The sequence below is a fragment of the Electrophorus electricus genome, chromosome 14, assembly GCF_041902795.1.
Source record: "Electrophorus electricus isolate QZ-2024a chromosome 14, ASM4190279v1, whole genome shotgun sequence".
NCBI lineage: Eukaryota > Metazoa > Chordata > Actinopteri > Gymnotiformes > Gymnotidae > Electrophorus > Electrophorus electricus.
In genome coordinates, this window is record NC_137510.1 from 2,318,360 (window position 1) to 2,341,494 (window position 23,135).

The window sequence follows — 23,135 nt, forward strand, 5'->3', positions numbered from 1 at the left end:
TGTTCGCTCACTCACTCACTCACTCACTCACTCCTCTCTCTCTCTCTCTCTCTCTCTCTCTCTCTCTCTCTCTCTCTCTCTCTCTCTCTCTCTCTCTCTCTCTCTCTCTCTCTCTCTCTCTCTCTCTGACACATGGCCTTGGATCAAATCTCTCTCTCTCTCTCTCTCTCCCTCTCTCTCTCCCTCTCTCTCCCGCCATACCTGAATCCTCTATAATGAGAAACCTTCCTTCCTACGTTAATCATTTAAAGAGCATCATACCAATCTTTTTTTTTATTTTTTATCACAACCAGCCTGCAAACATGCACCTAAAATTGCGTTATGCCCAATGGCTGTAGCACGTGTCTGTAGAAAGACCCCCGGTGATTGGGTGAGGCCCGAGGGCCCCACGGGTTATAAAGGAGGCCCTCGGAAAGCAGCCGGTCACACTGGCACCATGAAGCTCCTTCTGTTCTTGGGACTGGCAACAGTAGCTCTCTGTGAGCTGAAGAAGTTTGAGGGGTAATTTCTCCGAATTGTCTTCTGCACCTCAAAGACACAAGTTGACATTGCCTTGAAGTAACAGTCCTGAGGGACAGAAAGCAGAGACATTATCTCTCACTGTTTGTATGTTTTTTCTCTTTCAGGGACAAAGTTTTGCGTCTGAAACCTGTGGTTGCTATGCATGTGTCATTTATTGAGGAGCTGGCTAACAGCATGGAGGTACAGTTGTCTTGCGATGGAGAACCATTTTAACGAGCTATTACTATATGCAACAGGTGTATATTTCATTACAAGGTGCTGATCTCATATCAGTTTAAAATATTCCATTTTTATTGGAGTATGTTTGAAGTGTAGGAAAACTTACAGTCACTGCTCTAAAGTCAGCAGGGAGTCATACCTCTGTCATAGAGGTAATACAAAATCTTATTACTACTAATAATAAAAAATAACTTAATTAAAGAAGACACCAGGCAAGTTCTTTTGAAATCTAAAACAACCCATATGTATTTTCTGTAGATATGTGTAACAGTTAAATAAGGTTTAACAATTACCATATAGCTTTAATCGTGTGTGTGTGTGTGTGTGTGTGTGTGTGTGTGTGTGTGTATGTGTGTGTGTGTGTGTGTGTGTGTGTGTGTGTGTCTGCTACCCATTGCAGGTAGATTTCTGGAGCCCTGACAGTGCTGACATGGTCACCGTTGGCATGGACGTTGACATTCATATTCCTGCCTCCCACGCTGACATGGCCTTCATCATGCTACAACAGAGCGACATGAAGTACAAGTAGGAGACTCTTCTACGACATCATCATCATCACCATCTTCGTCATCATAATATCGGGCAGGGTGGCTTAATAAATGTGGTAAACAGGAAAGAAACATATCACATTTATTCAAATCAACATTTATAATCGCAGAATTCTGAACATTGGCTTTCCTCTAATATCACCATGAGCAATATCACAACCATATGAAAGTTTATTTATGATGGGCTTCGTAGTTCAGTGCAGGAGGGTAACGAGCCTTCGCTGTGAGGACAGCATACCAAACGTAACGTGTCTTCTCTTTGGAACCCTACGGATGAGTTCACGGTCTGTCCTTTTTGTCCTGCACTGCAGGGTGCTGATTGACGACGTGCAGGTGGCGGTGGACACCCAGCTGGACAGTGGGATGAAGACCAGGTCCCACTCCCTCACAAAGTACAACAACTGGGACACGGTGCGGCAGCCCTGGCGTTCCCTCCGCGGTGTGCTCACGGCTCCTCCTTTGTGCTTTGCATGCGCTGCGCCTGCTTTTTGACGCCATGGTGATGTGCATTTCAGGTGCAGGGATGGATCAGCTCCATGACCTCAGCCAACCCCACCCTAATCAGCAGATTGGTCCTGGGGAGCACCTTCGAGGGCCGTGCCATGCACCTGCTCAAGGTGAGTCCGTGCCAGGGCTTAGAACAGGAACGGGGTCAACAAAAGGTCACGTCCAGTTTCACATGCCCTTCTATTCTAATACAGTGCATGGAAAATTAACGTGATAGTAAACTCCTAACCTAATAAACACATATGAATCACAAAAGCATGAAGTAGTTGCACGAGGTAGTGAAAAGATGACTCCGCTGAGCGGGTCTGGTAGTAACGCGCATGCCGACGGTCTCTCAGATCGGAAGGCGCACCGGTTCCACCAAGCCTGCTATCTTCATGGACTGTGGCATCCACGCCAGAGAATGGATCTCACCCGCGTTCTGCCAATGGTTCATCAACAAGGTATGTCCAGCCACGCCCCACGCTGCCAGACCTGGTGGCATACGCGCAGGGGTGGTCCTCAGCTGACCTGATAATGCTCCATAGCACTCTGTCCCTGCTACCTCACGCTGGTACGCAGTTATACCACAGAGAAACACACATCCAGACACACACAGACACACACGGTCCACCCTCTATTTTCCCCTCTGCTTGGCTGCGGTCCCGTACGTCCCACTGTGGTTTGCGTTACAGGCCGTGTCCACCTATGGCACTGACTCCCAGATGACCAGCCTGCTGGACACCATGGACATCTTTGTCCTGCCTGTCTTCAACATAGATGGCTATGAGCACACCTGGAAGATTGTACGTCCCCCCGTTCTGGAGATCCCTGCGCTTCACTTTCATTAACACACAAAAGACAAACTATCAGAGGGTATTCACATGGAATTCAGAGTGAACAGAATTTGTTTTGCTTTTTCACTGTTTTCACTTCTAAATGGATGCACTTTCTGTAGGCATCTCTCTCTCTCTCTCTTACTCTCTGTCTTTTTCACTCTCTCACACACACAATCATACACTCTCTCACTCACTCTCACACACACTCTCATTCTCTCCCTCTCTCTCTTTCTCTCTCTCTCCCTCTCATTCCCCCCGCCCCCCTATAGGTTAAGATGCTTTGGGAAAAGTAGACTGTAACATCCCTGAAATATCCCTGCATTGATTGTCTATTGCCAGTATGTGTGTTAAATGAGAGGTTAGGGAATGATCTAGAACATGCTGGTGTGCTGTTGTCCTGCAGGACAGGATGTGGAGGAAGACCCGTTCTCGGAGGAACGGCTCCCCTTGTGTGGGTGCCGACCCCAACAGGAACTTCGACGCTGGCTGGTGCAGTGAGTTTGATACCAGTCCACCACCATTACACACAACTAAAGATTATTTTAAAGTGCTGGATCTCACACCTGCCACTGTAATTATTTATGTGTCAGTATGTCAATAAATGTCTATTTATTAAATTCAAAGTGACAGGAATTTGACACTTTTGGACAACACGTGTGAAAAGTGGTAAATTTAAAAACTTGGACTGATGGGATGATAGAAACTGTTCACTGTTTGTTACATGAACATATGACACCGACACTGATCACTGACATATAAGGAATGTTTAGTTCAACACAGAAATATTTCCCTCTCTCTCTCTCTCTCTCTCTCTCTCTCTCTCTCTCTCTCTCTCTATCTCTCCCCCCATCTGTCTCTCTCTCCTAGCCTTGGGAGCCTCAAGCAACCCTTGCAGTGATACGTACTGTGGTGCCTCTGTTGAGTCCGAAATTGAGGTCAGGAATGTGGCGGACTTCATCCGCAAGAACAAGTCCGTCATTAAGGCTTACCTCACCATCCACTCCTACTCCCAGCTACTCCTGTTCCCCTATTCCTACAAATATGACCTGGCCGCAGACCACAACGAACTGGTACGGCTCCACACACACACACACACACACACACACACACACACAGTGAAGATTGCTGCTACAGATGAGATCCTTCCTTGGGGAATAGTCTGTGTTTCCCACAACCCTTAGCGCTCAGGAATGCACATGCAGACAGCAGCATAAGTAAATAAACAGAATGTATTTACAGAATGAGTGTGTGTGTGTTCCAGCTGCAGGTGGCAGAGGGCGCTGCTGAGACACTCCGCAGTCTGTACGGCACGCGCTACACCAGCGGCCCTGGTGCCACAACCATCTGTAAGTACCTCACACGCCTCACACTGCAGCCCTCGTACCTCACACGCCTCACACTGCAGCCCTCGTACCTCACATGCCTCACACTGCAGCCCTCGTACCTCACACACCTCACACTGCAGCCCTCGTACCTCACATACGTCACACTATAGCCCTCGTACCTCACACACCTCACACTGCAGCCCTCATACCTCACACACCTCACACTATAGCCCTCGTACCTCACACACCTCACACTGCAGCCCTCGTACCTCATACACATCACACTGCAGCCCTCGTACCTCACACACCTCACACTGCAGCCCTCGTACCTCACATACGTCACACTATAGCCCTCGTACCTCACACAACACACAGCAGCCCTTGTACCTCACACACCTCACACTGCAGCCCTTGTACCTCACACGCCTCACACTGCAGCCCTGGTACCTCACACACCTCACACTGCAGCCCTTGTACCTCACACAGCTCACACTGCAGCCCTCGTACCTCACACACCTCACACTGTAGCCCTCGTACCTCACACACCTCACACTGCAGCCCTCGTACCTCACACACCTCACACTGCAGCCCTCGTACCTCACATACGTCACACTATAGCCCTCGTACCTCACACACCTCACACTGCAGCCCTCGTACCTCATACACATCACACTGTAGCCCTCGTACCTCAGACACCTCACACTGCAGCCCTTGTACCTCACATACGTCACACTATAACCCTCGTACCTCACACCTCCCACTGCAGCCCTTGTACCTCACACACCTCACACTGTAGCCCTCATACCTCAGACACCTCACACTGCAGCCCTTGTACCTCACATACGTCACACTGTAGCCCTCGTACCTCACACACCTCACACTGCAGCCCTCATACCTCATACACATCACACTGTAGCCCTCATACCTCAGACACCTCACACTGCAGCCCTTGTACCTCACATACGTCACACTATAGCCCTCGTACCTCACACCTCCCACTGCAGCCCTTGTACCTCACACACCTCACACTGTAGCCCTCATACCTCTTATACATGATACATCACAAACTGAAGTCAGGTTTTTCAACATACAAAACAATCCCAACACTTTTCACTGGGGTATTTGGGAGACATCTAGGGGGACACACAGAAGTAACAGTTCTGCTGTCTGCAAGTTCTGAAATATAAAAATAACATATAAAGTTCAGGATGAATTCTCAGCTACATACAACTGTATGTTGTAGCAGTAGCTCTCTCTCGCTCGCTCTCTTTCTCTCTCACTCTCACACAAACACACAATCTCTCTCTCTCTCTCTCTCCCTCTCTCTCTCTCTCCCTCTCCCTCTCTCTCTCTCTCTCTCTCTCTCTCTCTCCCTCTCTCCCTCTCTCTCTCTCTCTCTCTCTCTCTCTCTCTGCAGACCCTGCTGCTGGCGGCTCCGATGACTGGGCCTACGACCTCGGCGTGAAATACTCGTACACCTTCGAGCTCCGTGACACGGGTCGCTATGGTTTCCTGCTGCCAGAGTCACAGATCCAGCCCACGTGTGAGGAGACCATGCTGGCTGTGAAGTACATCGCCGCTCATGTGCTGAAGAACCTGGTCTGAGGCAGGAACCACCCTGGACAACCAACCAGCAGCTCAGAAACCAAACCTCTCTTCTCTGATTGTAACTTATGTGGACAAGTGCGAGGGGGACGATAATAAACCCCTATTTCCTGCTTTCCGGGTGCTTTTTTTTAAAATTTGATTGAAACATATTTAGCTGTTTTTTATTTGCACTGGTACTATGCAAGTGCTCTGATGTACAATGTCTTAAAATTAGGAGAATATTAAACAAAGGGTCATAGAACACACACGCACGCACGCACACGCACACACACACACACACAAGTTACAGTTACAGATACCTTTCACAATTTCAAAATAAGAGAAATATTTCATATGTAACTCCTGCCATCCAAAGATATGTTATAAATTTGCTTTTTTTAAAGTACTGGAGCGTCAGCAGTGTGGGTATCTTCTAGTATACATAGAATAGCAGAAAGACCAGTCAAGTGATTTCAGGATTTACTACATCGACCAGAGGAAAGCAGAACACAGATCACAAACTGACAGAGATCTTCTAAGATTTACAAGCAATGTACTCAACATGAGTCATAAATGCATCCTAGTCAAAAACTACAAATTAAGATCATTTCAGTGTTGTTTCTGTATCATAAACTATCTGAGCCTGCATGAGATAAAACTTTCACAGCTTCCCTTTGTTAAGAGGAGAGAATGCAAACAGAGACGGCATTCTATACACAGAAGCGTTTCCTGGCAATCTGTTCCTTAAATAGCCCAACTGCACAATAACAGCTCACACATTTAAACCCCAATCACACAGTTCGTCAGAGCTCTGTGTAAACACTCCAGATCCTCAGAGCTCTGTGTAAACACTCCAGATCCTCAGAGCTCTCTGTAAACACTCCAGATCCTCAGATCTCTCTGTAAACACTCCAGATCCTCAGACCTCTCTGTAAACAAGCCAGATCCTCAGAGAGGAAATGGCAGTGTTTCTGTATGTTTGAATAGGTCTCTCTGGGCTGAATGAAAGGCTAGAGTGGATGAGCTAAGAGCTCACTGTGCGTCTGCCTCGTCTTTGGTCCCGTGGTCGCCCCCTAGTGTCCTGGCGCCGGTTCCAGCGAGGAGGGCCCAGAGTAGAGAAGGGACGGATGAAGGGGTCCGGCACCCTTCAGCATGGACCAGCTGCGCACTACGTGCCAGCCGGGCCGTACACGCTCCATGACTGCTCTTTTATGCGGCCGAGCACGCAAGCCACCACCAAACGCCTTCGGAACGTCGCACAGTAGTACAGAATACTAATGAACAGGGAAGCTGAGGGTGTGCACTTCTGTTAAGAACAGCATTTAGACACAATCACACTGCTGTAAACATCAATGATGTGCATAACTGTTATTACTTATTAATAAGAAAAACTACCAGACAGCTATTTGGAGTAACATGTTATGCTCCATATCACTAGCAACATAATACAGACATGAAATAGTTAATAATAAATCTAGTTAAGTCAAGGTGTCTCAGTTGGCTTGACCATGGAAAATACAATCCACTGTTATTCAATGTGATTCAGCAGACACACAGTTCTAGTACTCTAGATGGCCACTAGATGGTGTACATGTACAACTGCACCTGAAGCAGTTTGGCTAGTCCTGGTGTGTTCGTCTGCCTGCTTATAACCGCGTAACGCGTTATGCACGCGTCTGTTATACCAATAACGTGCAGACAACGCCGACGAAGATGAAGTTTATATGAGCAGCGGCACACAAGACTGAGACTAAGCCTGAAAAAAAAGAGACCTAAACCTTTAAGCGACGGTGACAACGCAGTGCTTTATATGGAGGTGACAACGCAAGCATTACGCTCAGGAGCGAATGCACCTGCCGTGTATGCACCTGCAATGTCCAGGCTCGCCTACGTCACGGCTCGGGCGCCGTGCCTTCTGTAGTGGGCGTGAGAGCGCGAGAAAGACTGTGGGTCACGTGACGCGGAGCGTGCCCATCGCGCCAGTCCGTGTTGGTATAAATGCAATACTGGACTTTCGGCTAAGTCTCTTCGAAAGGTCCGAGCTGTAAACTGGCTTTGCCTTCCCGCAAGCATGACAGGTACGTGGGAAGTGCAGTCCGCGCGCGTTGTTTCTAACTGCTGCTCTGCTTTTACACTGTGGCTTGGAGAAACCCGCATTTTGTATATCTGCTGGTTTATTTGGTGATAAAGCACCAAACAGACGGTATTGTAAGAGTCCGTCACTTCACTTTCTGCTTCGCTGTCCATGTCAGGAGTTGTAGGCGACGCGGTAGTTCCAGCAGTGCGTTACTTGCTCTTCGCTTTCGTGTCACGGGGTTAAACACAGCAACGGTCCGGGAAGCTGTGCGACCAGAAACGAGTCGGCGGCTCCACAGACGCGCTCGGTCCGGTACTGGGGGATTTATGCACGCTTGCACCTTCGCTGCAGGGATCGTCACGACTACGATGAAAAGTTAGCGGGGCAAATATTCGCGTTTAAGGCTTACTGTCAAAGCACGGAAGCGTGTGCGCGCGTCTGCGCTTCCACGATTATGTAACACGTGCGTCAAGGCGGATGCCTCAAAAAGCTGCTGTTTTACGGCTGTGCACATCTCTGGTCTGTACACAACTCCACAGTTGCGTTTACGTTTAGTTCTCAGTTTTAATATCCTATATATCATCACTATATATATATTTAAAAATCTGATAGGTCAGAAGACGGAAACTGAACTATAATGTATCTGTTTAGTCTTTAAAATAAAGGCTTTTGGTCCTTCCTACTTCAGACTGGGAAGTTCAGTAGAATTTTTGGCCTAACGTAGCATAGGCAGGGTGCCACACCTGGTGTGTTGTAAATTATCCATACATTATGCCAATGGTAGCACGACGCCTGGCACATTGGTCAGTTCCATGTGACGGGATTCGGGGCCATGTTTAATTTTCAGTAGGTCTTGGTCTGTTTTTACATCAAATAAGGAAAAAACCTGAATGTCAATGAAGAATGTGGACTTGGTTTAGCGCACTGAAACCTTATCAGTCACTTAAATATAAATATCTTAATATGCAGTGGAAAGACTTATGTTTCTGTCTTTAAAGTTAATAACCTGTTTCTCTGCAGATCAGGCATTTGTTACCTTGGCGACCACCGACAGCTATGCCAAGGGAGTGATGGTGTTGGGGAAGTCCCTGAGAAACCATAACACATCCCGAAAGTTGGTGGCACTCATCGGACCACACGTGTCAGAAACGTCCAGGTACATCAGCTCTTGCATGGCAGCCTGTTCGATTGCAGTTTAGTTACTGATCAGAATTCGCACAAAGCATCAGAGAACTGATCCTGAATCAGGTTCTAATGTGAGACTTCCTCATTCACCTTTTAAATCAGGTGTGTCCAAGAACACTACACTGTACGTCACTGAACTCTAAACTGTGCAGTGCAGGTCAGAGAACCCTGGTATAGATCATGACCCACCTCTCAGTGTGTTTGAATTGGCAGATACTAACAGGCTGCAGTGTGCTATCATGGTCTGATATGTGACCTGGTGCAGAACATGCATCCAGATGGACTGTTCTTGGGATGTCGATGGGTCAGATTTCACTAGCTAGTGCAGAGCTGTAAAGAAATGCTGCAGTTATCCAAATTCAGACAGCTTTCCCGGAGAGCCAAATGGTGACTTTGAGATTAATTACAAAAGACTGCTGACTCACTAAACAATATTATACACCAAAGGGCACTGAATTACAAAAGTCAGCTAATGTGCACTAAGGTTTAGGTTCATAGTAGTCAATAGTGTCACAACCAGTGAGGGTGTTTGTTTTGTTATTATGCAGTAGCCTAGATTGTATTTTTTTTAATCCAGTCCTCTGGCCTGGGCTTTCCTAACCTCCTGCCAGTCCACGTTTGTTCTGTTGCAGTCCCCTCACCATCCCCGAGCCTGAGGTAATCAACGGTTTAGCCGTTTGGTGTGTATGTGTTGGCAGCCCAGATATTTCGAGCATCCGGACTGGGTGGGGTTTTCCAAGGACTGGCTTCACAGACCTCTGGCCTAAATGAACAGTGGGGAAAAAAAACCCTAGAATCTTGTGTTTGCCAGAATGTATGATGTACACATGCTTGGGTCAGGGCACGCGGGGCAGCTACTGCAACAGTCAGAGCAGTGCAGGGGTAGCAATGAACGGATGGCAGTTTAGGGCAAAGTACAATCAACTGTCCGCAGTGTGTGCTGTGTTATGGACATTTACAGTGCCCACAGTCAGTAGGTCTGTAGTCATGTGACCTTTGTCACATGTCACATGACTACAGACCTACTGTAGTTTTTTTCATTTAACTTCTCAGTAATGTTTTTCCTTTGAACAATAGGTGCTTAGCTGGATATGGTGTTGACATCAGTGCACAGTATTATGAATGGGATGTCCCTGGTCTAGCATGCCCGTCCTGCGTTCACATCAGTTTGCACAGGAGTTGTGTTTGATGTCACTGGTGTCTGGCGCTGAGCAAAAGTCCATCAATAGGATTCTAGCATCCGTGTGTCTACAGTAGCACATGAAACTTCATATTGATGATAATTTCCTCCACCTGTTTGGGCTGCGTGGAATCCCTGGGGTTCATCATTGCACTGATCTTAATGCAGTTTGCCACTGCACTGTTCTTAATGCACTGAGCTTACTGAGAGGACTGCACTCATGTGCTTCTGTTTGGAACTGGGTCAGTAATGGAGGATGTAAGGCTGTAGAGAACAATGCACATGGCCAAGCGTTGATTATGTTTGTGAACTGTGCTTTCTGGGTTACGTGCTGTGGGCATCTGCGTGCTACGTGCTGTGGGCATCTGCAGAAGCGTTGCCTTTTTGAAGCTTGTCTTAAACCTCAGATCACATATTTCTTAGGGCAAAAGCAGAGATGTCCTCGAGGGGTGGACGAGTCAGAGAAATGCGAGGTGGTTGTTTTTAGCTTGTGTTTTACTGTGTTCAATGGAGAAATGGCTCTGAAAGTGCAGTGATGTTCGCAGTGCAGTCCAGACCTGATCCCAAACCAGTCCAGATTTTTGCTCTGCTTCTACTGGTATTAGGACCGACGGCTGCCAATACAGCACAACACAGTAGCTCCCGCACTGGTCTAGACAGCAGGGAGATCGAAGGACTGCGCACTTCCCTTCGGACTCACCCTTGACGACAAACTCTGTAAACGGAATAATTAATCAGGCTCCCACTGGGTGTACGTTACCGTGCCGAGCTGATTCATGAAGTTTTCCTGCTTCCTCTCGGCTCCGTGGTGAAGTTCATTTCACTTCCACAGCAATAAAGAGAAGGACGTTGGCGTCAGTTCCGTCCCCGGCCCTGTTTGCACGTGCTCGTTCACACACTGAGCTTTTAGCTCTCGTCGGTCTAGCTGCGGAGCCAGGCTTCGTCTGTGCACTCTACGGGAGAGCAGGGACACCAGCAGTCTGGTTTTCCTTCGGACGAATGCATATTCCAGTCTAAATGAATCAGTCTTATTTATGAGAAGTGAATGGTTTACAATTTATGGTCAAGAATTATAGGTTGCTAAAGCAATGTTTTGACAAGATGAAACATTGTTTGATGAGTGTTTACCTTGCTACCACATCTGATCCCTTCCTCACACACAAGGAATCGGGAACACGCAGTGTAAACCATGTTTTCTTTGAAGAGAATGCTCGGTTCTTTTTAATCCTGTTTCTCTCCAAGCTTTAGTCACTAGCAAGTTACCAGTCATGGAGGGTGCACCAAGACACGTGAAGCCAAGCACTAACTGCCCTCATCAGCAAGCATGACCACACAGATGTCTGTGATTGGCTGATGCTGCTGTGATTGACAGCGGACAGTGTAATGTCATTCCTCCCACCCAGGAGTGGCAGATTTGCTCCCTTGAGCTCCCGGGCGTGGAAGGCTGTGGCGTTATCAGGGCTCACACCAGCCAGCCTGCAAAGATGGGGAATACACCTCTGTTATGCCACTCGAGCCCAAATGCTCAGTTCACCGGATTTATTTCCTCGCCTTTTGAAGAAATGTATTGTCAAGCACTCACAAATACTTATGTAATATATTTGCAGGATGAAATATTTTGGAGTACTTGTGTTATTCATGTGTAAAGACAGGTCAGTCTGTTTCCACACTTCTCTCTTCCTGTGTGGGTGTCTGTACATGAAATCCAGGATCCCTGGTTCTCCTTGCTAATACAAAGCAGGACGCTGGCAGCAGTAGTAGTTTCGTCTGAGTCTGTCTGAGGACACCTCTCCTTTCCTGTAGGGCTGTCCTTCATAAGCTCTATGACGAGGTCAGGTTGGTGGACGTGCTGGACAGTGGAGACACAGCCCACCTTGCACTGATGAAGCGTCCGGACCTGGGGGTGACCTTCACCAAGCTGCACTGCTGGAGCCTCACACACTACTCCAAGTGTGTGTTCATGGACGCAGACACTCTGGTGAGAGACAGGGGTCTGAGCCTGCTTTCACAGTGGGTCTCAGATTTCCATCAGGTCTTCCTGAGCTAACACTTACACTCTCGTGGAGGGATATTTCAGTATTTTTCAGTCTAATGTCAAACTACTGCATCCGGAGAGCTTGACTGAATACTACAAATAGGATTTTCAATGTGTGCAGAAAGCCTGTGAACTCCACATCCACTTGTAATAAAATCATGAGAGGCAGCGTCCTGAACAAGTTCCCTAAGGTTCCATTTTAATTGTATTGTGAAACAACGATCAAATAAACAAATTTTAGATGGCCAAGTTTGGTTTGGTATCAGGTGCGAAGGGAGTAGACGTGCCCTGCTAGTAGCTCTCCAGCGCTGGAGTTACGTTTGTCAGTGTTTCAGATCCAATCAGCAAACAGGTTCGCTAGAAAAAGAGGCGTGGGCTTCAACTGACCAATCACGAGCCCAGCCAAAGCCCGGACCGCAGAGCACTGCAGCCTATCCGGCCCATTTACTGAGTTTAATGTTAAATAACGGTACCATCACAATGCCAAATGATCGACACTTTATATTGACATTTCGGAATGAGCTCTGACGGGAGTGTCTCCAGTCCTGAAAATGTAACCTCCCTCCAGAGTTTACTTCCAGCCCTGGATTAACACGTCGGGTCCAGTTTTTCTCAGTATTAGGGGCAGGTGTGTTGGATTAGGGTTGGACGTTACCCCTGCTGGGTGACAGATTTCCAGGACTGGACCCGTGTAATATTTAATTCTGATGTTAAGAACTCTGGAACACTGACGCAAGGCGCGAGACCCTGATCCACGGGGCTTGATGATTCCTCCATCAGCTCTTTGTCAGGACATGCCAGAGATTCTTGTGCTGGGTTGTGTTCTTCACCGAGGCTGAGGAGATTCTTGTACTGAAGCGTGTTCTCTGGAAGTCAGCCAGGTTTTCTTCTGCTCTATATAATGAAAATATTTGCTGTGGAATGAACGGCTTTAAAACCAGGTGGCAACTCGGTGCTAAACTCCATATCAGGAGGTTTAACTCTGTGATCTGCCATGCAGGGAACCGCCATGCACTCTGACTGCCATCATGGACTTGGAAAATACTTTGAATGACATTTGTGTAATGCATATTACAATATTATAACAATATTCTTTTATAAAATAGACACAAAACATTACCACTACTGGGTAAAATTAGTAGCTACAGTTCTATTTATATAATTGTGTATTGTCCTGTCTCTGTGCTCTAATGTGAGGTGGTGTGATGCTGTGTGCTCAGGTGCTGGCCAATGTGGATGAGCTGTTTGACAGAGAGGAGCTCTCTGCAGCTCCAGACCCCGGCTGGCCCGACTGCTTCAACTCGGGAGTGTTTGTGTTCAGGCCCTCCGAAGACACCTACAGCAAACTGCTGCAATACTGCACGGAACATGGCAGCTTTGACGGCAAGTGATCCTGTCTGCTTGTGTGTCTGCGTGTGCAGGTGAAATAAACACCCTGCTGCCAGGGGACAGATCATTGTTCTCTCAGTAATCACAAAGCTAGGTCAGCAGTTGTGTGGTTGGTTTACATGCAATTCCATATGGGCGGATTACATTCAGTTCCATATGGGTAGATCACATTCAGTTCCATATGGGTGGAACACATTCAGTTCCGTATGCGTGGAACACATTCAGTTCCGTATGCGTGGAACACATTCAGTTCCGTATGGGTGGATCAAGGTCAGTTCCGTATGGGTGGATTACAATTCAGTTCCGTATGGGTGGATCACATTCAGTTCCGTATGGGTGGATCAAGGTCAGTTCCGTATGGGTGGATCACATTCAGTTCTGTATGGATGGATCACATTCAGTTCCAAATGGGTGGATTACATTCAAGAATGAATAAAACGATTGTCTTATATATTAATACTTTGCTGCTCAGGACAAACTTTAGGCTTTATTCTGAGACTTCCAAGTGTCCCAGATTTTGTACTGGTGCCACTTGTATAAAAGCACTCTGTGCCAGTGGCACTGGGCTTGACTATGGGTCTGTTATGGTTGTGACATTCTGTAGTGAACATGCACCACTCCTGGCATTACGTTTGCAACGTGGAACAGACCAGGTCTCTCTCGTACAGCCCCTGAGCTGTGTTACTCAGCGAAGGCTCATCGTTTGCGTTGTGGGCATGTGCGTGCGTGTACGTGTAACTTTCTCAAGATTTGATTTCAGACCAACTCTGCAGGATCCACGGTCCAAGCCCTAGGTGTGAAGCCCCCGCTTTTGACACCGCACGGCACACTGGTCCAATTCTTTTGTTATTTATGTTCTCCGCCTTTGACTTGCACTTCAATTTCTAACAACAGTTGATCACACGGCTTGTACGGCTGTTGTACTTTTCGGGCCGTTAAAGCAGACCGGCTGGTTCTGGCATAACGAGCTGGGTGTGCTGTACCGAGAGGACGTTTATCCACCAGACTCTTCCCACCCACTCCTGTGGAAAACCTCCGCGGCAGAGAACATCACGCTCTGTCCTTCTTTTCAGAAGAAGGCAGGTGAAATGACCCCACCCCATTCCCATCTGGCCCAGTGATCACCTAAAACTGTGTTTCTAAAGCCGTGTTTCTGTCCCTGAGGGCGTGACACAGTCCTCTCTGCACACAGGGAACTTGGCACGGGGACGTCCGCACACAAAAAGCCCTTTCAGGGAAGTGACTCGCTCTCTGGCTTTTCAGAGCGGAGGGGCTTTTTAAATGTGGTCACCCCATTAAGGAGGAACTCTGTTTCAGGCGGTTACTTTAAAGAAAGCTGCTGGTGCCAGGAGAGAGCCAAACGTGTGTGCTTTCCAGTCGACCGAGCTGTTAGAAGGTTTTCATGTATCCTGTCATCTGTAATCAGTCCCAAGGCGCAGCGACTCAGAGAATAACCGTCAGCACGACTAATGGCGATTTAGTTCATTACTCCCGAGCAGGAGCTTTCAGCACGATAAGACAACGGATCCGTTCTCGTACTTATAAGGCCGTGAGCTTGAATGGGTTCTTCCAGGAGTCCGTCGGTTTACTGCCGACTGCGAGGCTGCACGGAGGGAGTCGGAATGCTGGGAAGGAAATGCGTCTTGCTTGCATCCCGACACCTGCTCCGTGATATCATTCCCATGTGGTCTGGGATTAAGCTTAATGGTGTCTGTCGCTGTTGTAAGTGAATGCTACAGCAGTCCAGATCGTTGTTAGCTGGGATCACGGAGGAATTTTGTTTGCCGTGTTTGGGCCCTGGATGCAGTAGGGACATGTCCTGTAAAGTATCCCGTAACATATCCTGTTCCCATGAAATCAGACAAAACGGTCTGATGGCATGTGATCTGTGACAGACAGATCCTGCTAAAAATAAACTGTGTGTGTCTGTGTGTGTGCGCGCTGCTGTCTGGAAAAAACTTTTAATTCGATGGATTCACCAGAGCCACAGAGGTCACATGACTACAGACCTACTGACTGTGGGCACTGTAAATGTCCATAACACAGCACACACTGCGGACAGTTGATTGTACTTTGCCCTAAACTTCCATCCGTTCATTGCTACCCCTACACTGCTCTGACTTGCAGTAGCTGCCCCGCGTGCCCTGACCCAAGCATGTGTACATCATACATTCTGGCAAACACAAGTTTTTTCATTCCTACTCCCTGCAGGAGAAGGAGCGGGGCATCTGTCCATCTGCCCTCCCTGCACCCCCGACTGGCGCCCACAACGCCATGATGCAGTGCCAGGGTACACTGGCAGGTGGCGAGGTGCATTCTTACCGGTTACTGCTCGTGGGGGGCAGACTGCTGATGGCATGCCTGTTATAAACCATGACTGACACACTGGGGAACTGCAGGTGTTACTAATTTGCTTAGCGATGGATATGCACTGCTACAGTCCTGTTAAATATGTATTCCTCTTAATTATGCTTGTTTGCCAGTCTAATGTGATCTATTCTCTAGGTAGATGAAGGTCTTTACTCCAGCTTGGAGTTGAAACCTTGTGCAAGTGAACTGTGTACACTTGAAATGTGGTACACTTGAATGAGAGCACTTGGTCTTGAATGAGTGCACTTGGCCTTTAAGAATGCACTTGGGTTCGTAGCTACAGACATTGAGGTCTCCTAGTGCCAATTATGGCCCTGTTGACCTTTTAGTTGCATTTTTTCTTTGTGTACATGTCTAAATGCGGATGTGTTTGTGTGCTTGTATATGTGCGCAACTGCACGTGCGTACCCGTGTCTATGCACGTGCGTGTATTTGTGCCTTTCACTGAATGCACTGCAGAGGTCGAACATCAGCCTCACCTCTTTGAAGTGCATGTGGACTTGTATGCAGCCCTTTTTAGGTGTGGGACCGATGTCTCCATTTTTGAATGATTCCAGTAAGGTACTTCCAAACAGACCGACAGACTAGCCCTGTGGCATAATTTCGCTGTAGTTGTGGGAGTTCCAACATGGCCAGTCGTGGGTGAAAGTTAGTGAGGACTAAAGGACTAATGAGGAATAGTGGGAAACATTAAACCAATGGACAATCAAGAAATACAACTAAAACAGCGCAGATACACTTTTGTCTCTGATATCATAACAGAATCATCCAAAATCTGTGTTCGCTTATATAAATGTCCATCATTCTGCAGTAATAATATCCAGAATATCAGACTGGCAGTATGTACCTTCCTGTAACTTCCTGTAAACTGAGGAAGTAAGGTTACACCCATCAGTGCACAAACAAGAACTCCGTTGTTTTGTGATTAATCGTAAAATCCGCGGGCACGGCGACACTCTGGTAAAAGCTGTAAATGACATTTCAAATACTGATTCAGGCAAAATATCAGCACTGGCGTTACTTGGCCTTAGTGGTGGGTTTGTGACTGTGGACTCATGAAAATGGGGTAGGGCTGTGTGAAACTGTTCTCAGCTTGCTTAAACCCTGGCTGGAAGCTATTTTGTCACTGTGGCCATTACAGCAAATGGCCTTGACATGTGGGGTCTCCCAGGGATCAATTTTTGTGCCCCTCTCCCATTAGGCACCCTGCAAGATCACAAAACCATCTATCAGATCAACACAACAGGGTTGCCTAGCAACTATTGTCACATAGATCCCCCACGTACATGCATAAAGCATATTGGCGTCTCAAGGAGTTAGCAAGAACCAAATCACACTTATCTCCAAAATCTTGCCAATGTTAAGATTCCGTTTCCAGAGAAGACCCAGACACATCCCTGCCTTTGTGTCCAGCTGGCCAGTGCGCTGTGCTGATCTCCTGACCAACCTGCCCCTGATGACCACTGGACAGCTGCAGCTGCCGCGACAACGATAAGGTGGGAAAAGCGAAGTGAGATTACCCCAATTCTCAGGTCGCGGCGCTGGCTTCCAGTCTGATACAGGATTGGTTTCAAAGTGTTACTACTTGTTTGTAGATCATTAAATGATTCGGGACCCAAATACCTCTATGAACTCCTAGCACCTTATAGGCCTCTTGGATTAATGAGGACTGCACAATGACTAGGGCCCAGAATTAGAATTCATTATAGTTATTTTTTATTTCTCTTCATTACTTTTACCTTACCTTTACCATTCCCTCCATCTTATTTTATATGACTGTTTTAATTTTCTATTCTTCTAAGCTTTAGCTACTCGGATATTCGTCTTTGTGCAACACAAATGAACATGCCCTGAATTGGCCTGGTTTGGCCTGGCTTGGCTTGGACTGGTTTGGCCTGGCTTGGTCTGCCTTGGCTTGGCTTGGCTTGGCTTGGTTTGGCCTGGCTTGGCCGGGCTCAGTTACGCAAGCCCGAGTTGACGGGTGGGCAGAACTACACGCGCGCACCCAGCAACTCCCTTCCTGCCTGCCAAGCTTGTGGTGAGTTGAATGAAGGCTTTCTCAACATGACCTTTGCTTGAAACAATGGGTTTGGGGACCATGGTAACCAAGGCCATCTGGTGGTGCAGCCAGTAACGTATCTAGTAGTCCAAGCAGATTAGCATTAGATTTAGCAGCGGATTTGATTACTTTTGGCACATGCAAGACCACACCCACATATGAAAAACAAAAACCACATAAAAAATACCACCAACCATATTGCACAACGGCACAGTATTGCTCATGTTTCACACACACCACAGAGTCACACTGTTTGCTTGTCCAGAATGCAGCAGCGCGACTGGTCTTCAATCTTAAGAAGTTCACACGTTACTCCACTGCTGCGCTCCCTGCATTGGCTCCCTGTAGCTGCACGCATCAGATTTAAAACCTTGATGCTTGCCTACAAAGCCAAAAATGGACCAGCCCCTTCATACCTGAGGTCAAAGGTCAAAGCCGGATCTGTATCTCGAGTACTTCGAACCTCAAGTACGGCTCGGCTTGAAATACCTTGCTTCAGGTCTCATGGACGATAAGCATCAAGACTATTTTCTGTTCTGGCTCAAAGATGGTGGAATGAACTCCCGCTTGCTGTCTGGACAGCAGAGTCCCGTGCAGTCTTCAAACGCAGACTGAAGAATCATCTATTTGCAGAATATTTAAAGGACAAATTAGTCCTTATTGTCCATATTGACTGACTAAATTAATACTTATTGTAGGTTACTGATTCTGTTGTTTAACAAACTCTAGCACTTATTGTTTATAGCACTTATCATTGTTTAAGATAGACCTATTTTGCACTTCTAGGTATCAGCATTCATCCCTGTATTCTACACTATTCTAGTTCATTGGTATGTTTAATTCTGTACTTGGATATATTCTATGAGTAAACGACAAAGCACTTTTGTAAATCGATCTGGATAAGAGCGTCTGCTAAATTCCGTAAATGTAAATGTTTGCGAGGCCTGATTATTTACAATCGTAATGAAATTGGCACAAAGCAGCGTTTGAATCGGATGGTAGAGACAGGGGTGCTACACCTTATACTTTCTGCCTTCGGGGCGGATACTGAGGACAAAGGACAAGTTGGGTCTCACACCATTTATTTATTTATTCAGAGATAGATTGGAGGGATGTCGGCTCCTTTCTCCCCTATAATCTTCGCGGCACTCTTAAGTATTAAGGGAGGCAAACTGAGATTTTAACTGTAATGAAAGACCATATCATCCTGTATCCTGTGTCCAATAACTGACCAAGCTCTCTAAAGCTTCCTGATAAAACAGAAACATGTTTCTGACCAATCCCCTACAGCCATACGTTTCTGACCAATCCTGTACACCCATATGTTTCTGACCAATAGTCTGGAACATACATTTATCTGGAAACACATGTTGGGAATCTATCATCAGTATGGACACGTAGGAATATGTAAGAACACAGCCGATCAGTAGGAAAGACCCTGGGATCAATTACAAACTGCTGGGATTTTTATTTATTTATTTTGTTTTGGTTTGTTTGTTTTTGTTTTTTTGGTCACATATAAAATGAGTTGGTGTCAGACCTCTGGACAAAGTTTGCTATTTCAGAAAGATGATCTAATGTGCCAGAATCTTCGTACAGAGGCCTTCAAACGACCTCGCCATCAGAGAACTTCACGCGTTCACCCAAATACAGAGTAAGAAGAATGGGGAAATCTGTCCCCTGCTGACTGATTTAGGGTCAGAGAAGGTCAGGGTCAGGCCGCCTCATCTTTACATGCTGGGTGACTAGTCAACAAAGAATCATACCAATCAATAATTCCAGGGCAGACGTGCAGTTTCTCCATTAATAGGCTAATGGCTGTTAGACGCAGAGCTAAAATCAATTGAAAGTGAATGTGCATTAACTTTGGCGTCTTCTTGGTGCTTCAGAATAAGATGGGTGATGGTTTCAATAGCGTCTTCAGTGCCTCACCCCTCGCTCTAAAAGAACTGAAGTGGATTTAGCCATGACTTTTCCCAGCTTTGAGTATGGATACCATGTATTTTTCTAAACACTTCATTGCAACAAGTCCAAAATCATTAGTGGCACCTGGACAAGATTTCGTCAGAATTAGGGTAATGACGGTATGCACGTCTGATGACTGTTGGAAACACAGAGCTGGGGTGAAGTCCCCTGCACAGTACTTCAGTACTAAAGCAGAGATCCCATCTGGCACCAGGAACATTTGGGTGCACACCTGATGGTGCGCATCCTGTGTCTGTCTGTCTGTGGGTGTGTGTGTAAGAGCCCAAGCTGGTTTTGAAGGGTGTTACAGGTGAGTCGTGCCCCACCTGTTGTAACAGGTGCGCCAGGCACTGTGCTGGCCTTGAACCAAGAACTGTCAGCTCCCTCACCCCTGTAAACACACCGTCAGACGAGGCCGTTTCTGTAGACCAGCGGAGCGCTGCGAAGTCATGGGCAAAATTGCGACAGCAAACGAACGGGTTTGGGCTGTGACCGAAGGGAGCCGTCTCCTTTTGACACTCAGCACACATATTTAGTTTTAACAGCGAGGGCTCGTTATCTCTCACGACGGCAGGCATGAGGGCCCGAGTTGTTGAGCCACTTCTATCTGCTCTGCAGGAGGGGATCAGGGAGTGCTCAACAGCTTCTTCCGTGGCTGGGCAACAGAAGACATCGGAAAACACCTCCCTTTTATCTACAACATGAGCAGCATAGCGCTCTACACGTACCTTCCTGCGTTTAAACAGTAAGTAGCGCACCGTGCCTTTAGGTTCACAACTAAAACCCCAGCCAGGAATAAATGGTGGGATGTTGTTTGTTTGTTTTATTTCCTCAGTACTTGTGTGGGTTTACTGTCTGTACACTGCAGTCTGGTGCAGCTGTGCTTACCGTGTGCTTTCAGCAGTCCCTCACTGGAACTTTCAACAGCATGAAGAAAGCCTCATTTCTCACACGCTTCATGTTGCTGTCGCTACCACAGAGGTGCCCACAGGACGCGGCTCTCAGCGAAGTAACAGGATACGTGGGTCACATGCACGTTGCCCCATGACACTGTGGCGTCATCGTGTGGGCTGCACACACACGCGTACACGTGCACGCGCACACACACACACACGTGCAGGCACACACACAGGGTGGGAGACACCATTCAGGGCTTGAATGTCTAGTGCATAGCCTTGACTCCGCCAGACTAAAATAGAGATGGTTATTTCGGGACCTCAGCTCACTCGTCGTGTGTTGAGCACAGGTATGGTATGGCCACATCACACAGCAAGACCCTTGCTCGGCCCCGGAGAGATGATTACGGGCTTACGCTAAAGTCCGTTTCCAAAACAGAATCATTATCCTGTTCTCTCCAGGGCCTCTCAGGTCAAACATGGATTAGAACGTCCACAACACACGTCACCACTGTTCTTACATGACGATGGTTCCAGCTTTAGACCTCTGTAGTCAACACTTTGAAACTGTGTCCTGGAGTTTGACTCTGTGTCTGTATGTGTTGGCCACAAATTAATTAACGATCTTTCAAAAGAACTTCCAGCATGTAGCAGATGGCAGCCTGATGAACAGATGTGCGCCCTGTGCGTCATTAATGTGGTTGAGAAGAGAGGTCAAGCCGTTGGGCTACACCTTTTCCCACCATGGCCTGGACAAATGAAAAGACAGCTATAGACTCAGTCCTGCCCACTTTAGCATGCGTGTTCAGTGCAAGAGACTTTCTTCTTGCATGCGGTGTGTGTGTGTGTGTGTGTGTGTGTGTGTGTGTGTGTGTGTGTGTGTGTGTGTGTGTGTGTGTGTGTGTGTGTGTGTGTGTGGCTGATCAGAAGGAGAAGTCTCCTTCATGTAGAAGTGAGCACCCTGGTCATGTCTTCCTCACAGGTATGGTTCAAATGCCAAGGTGGTGCACTTCCTGGGGAAGACCAAACCCTGGAGCTACACGTACGACCCCAAGAAGAGGGCGCTGAAGGGCAGCGTGGAGGAGGCCTCCTCCCACCCCAGTTTCCTCCTGGAGTGGTGGAGCATCTACAGCAGCTGTGTGGTGCCAATGCTGCACCACGAGCACGGAGACCAGCCCTTCTACTCCGGCTGCGCCGGCAGCTCCGGCTGCGATGTGAGCGGATGAACCACTAGGGGTCACACTTTCAAACCGACGTGTTTTGTATTGGTTTCATGCAATCCAAGCATGCGGTTTTCAGCCTTGGTGTTACTGGGGGTGGGGGTGGGGGGGGGGGATTGATGATAAATCCCAGAGTCTGTGAGTGAGTGTAACACTACACACCACACATATGGCTGCCGGTTGTCTTGTCCTGCCCTGGCCTGCTGTTGATGTTGCACTGCTCTGTCCCCCACCAGGAGGAGACGCTGCCGCCGCTCGTCCCGGCTGCTCTCCCTGCGCCTCCGCTCTCCTCGGCAGAGCGAAAACAGCGCTGGGAGCAAGGCCAGGCCGACTACATGGGAATAGACGCTTTTGCCAACATCGAAAAAAAGCTCACCGCTTTCCTTAAGTAAGGACTGGAGGGAGTGCTGAAGGTGTTATGGGGGTTTACAGAGTGAGAGGTTTGAAGCGTGCGCAGAAATAATCGCTGCATTGAGGTTGTGAGTGAGTTTCCCTTTAGCTATGCAAAACTGTCACTGCACAGTGTAACAAACACCCCACCCCAAACTCTCAGATTGTTCATACGCTGTCAAACTGGCCTTCACTATGAACCAACACTCCTTACCAAAAAAAAAAAAAATGTAATAAAATAAGCAACAGGGCTCGCGCCGTGCTGCGTGCCCCGTCATGCTGTGGCAGCACACAGGAAGCATGCTTTTTAAATAAATAAATAAATAAAAATGTTAACAACTTTTGCATTTTTTGGTTGTCTGCTTGCCAGGTTTTGTTTTGTTTTTTCTGCTGAACCTATTCGTTTACAGGCGGTGGTAACTGCCCAGTGTGACTGGACGCACGTACAGTATTAGGAGACCTCATGTCTCGTGACAGCCAACGCCTGTCCCGTCTGCTCGCGCAGTGTGATAGTCTGAAGTGCACATTTACGTCCCCCTATCACCTTCTCATGCACGTGCCGTGTCTGTGGTGCCGCTCCGTGTTCACGCGACCAACAGGTGCCCTACGCTATTCTCATTTAACATCACTTTCTGTCTTACTTTTTTCACCTGTAAAATAAAGTTTGTTGAAATAATTAAACGTTGTGCTTCGTCTGTAACGTGAATTCACACAAATCCATTAGCCAGTGTAGTATATGGTGGGGCTACAAAAAAAAACAAAAAAACGCACAACACGAGGAGGGTTTGCAAAGACTTACCCAAACGCCACAGTGTAAGTAAAGGAAGCACGAGCACAACAGCG

At 47.4% G+C, this 23,135-nt stretch overlaps 2 protein-coding genes and 1 long non-coding RNA gene across 5 annotated transcripts; 2 read left to right on the top strand and 1 right to left on the bottom strand.

Annotated features, from left to right (window-relative positions):
• The first annotated feature begins 112 nt into the window (after nt 1–112).
• cpb1 (carboxypeptidase B1 (tissue)) lies at nt 113–5,659 on the top strand. Its single transcript, XM_027021914.3, has 11 exons — nt 113–501; nt 627–702; nt 1,142–1,266; nt 1,601–1,700; nt 1,805–1,906; nt 2,135–2,239; nt 2,471–2,581; nt 3,018–3,108; nt 3,482–3,684; nt 3,876–3,960; nt 5,357–5,659. Exons 1-11 carry the CDS (start codon nt 329–331, stop codon nt 5,542–5,544), a joined length of 1,359 nt encoding a protein of 452 aa, XP_026877715.2. The 5' UTR covers nt 113–328; the 3' UTR covers nt 5,545–5,659.
• LOC145651142 (uncharacterized) lies at nt 429–20,770 on the bottom strand. Its single transcript, XR_014116887.1, has 3 exons — nt 20,675–20,770; nt 1,133–1,240; nt 429–567 (listed from the first exon to the last, which is right to left on the bottom strand). It is a non-coding gene; the product is annotated as an uncharacterized LOC145651142 (long non-coding RNA).
• gyg1b (glycogenin 1b) lies at nt 7,446–22,973 on the top strand. 3 transcript variants are annotated; one of them, XM_081696190.1, is made up of 9 exons: nt 7,446–7,604; nt 8,624–8,759; nt 11,772–11,946; nt 13,224–13,386; nt 15,604–15,702; nt 20,405–20,531; nt 21,665–21,896; nt 22,139–22,290; nt 22,703–22,973. In XM_081696190.1, the coding sequence occupies exons 1-9, from the start codon at nt 7,598–7,600 to the stop codon at nt 22,710–22,712; spliced, it is 1,101 nt and encodes a 366-aa protein (XP_081552316.1). In that variant the 5' UTR covers nt 7,446–7,597; the 3' UTR covers nt 22,713–22,973. The 3 variants fall into 3 exon arrangements, with proteins under 3 accessions (XP_081552316.1, XP_035386620.1, XP_035386621.1); XM_035530727.2 differs by lacking the exon at nt 15,604–15,702; XM_035530728.2 differs by lacking the exon at nt 15,604–15,702 and having other exon boundaries at nt 22,139–22,973.
• The last annotated feature ends 162 nt before the right edge of the window (nt 22,974–23,135 follow it).

Coding starts and splice junctions, on each gene's coding strand:
- cpb1 (XM_027021914.3), top strand. CDS start 329: ATGGCTGTAGCACGTGTCTGTAGAAAGACCCCCGGTGATTGGGTGAGG. Junction 703..1,141: donor AGCTGGCTAACAGCATGGAG/GTACAGTTGTCT, acceptor TACCCATTGCAG/GTAGATTTCTGGAGCCCTGA. Junction 2,582..3,017: donor ATGAGCACACCTGGAAGATT/GTACGTCCCCCC, acceptor GTTGTCCTGCAG/GACAGGATGTGGAGGAAGAC.
- gyg1b (XM_081696190.1), top strand. Junction 8,760..11,771: donor CACGTGTCAGAAACGTCCAG/GTACATCAGCTC, acceptor CCTTTCCTGTAG/GGCTGTCCTTCATAAGCTCT. Junction 15,703..20,404: donor GTACACTGGCAGGTGGCGAG/GTGCATTCTTAC, acceptor TCTGCTCTGCAG/GAGGGGATCAGGGAGTGCTC.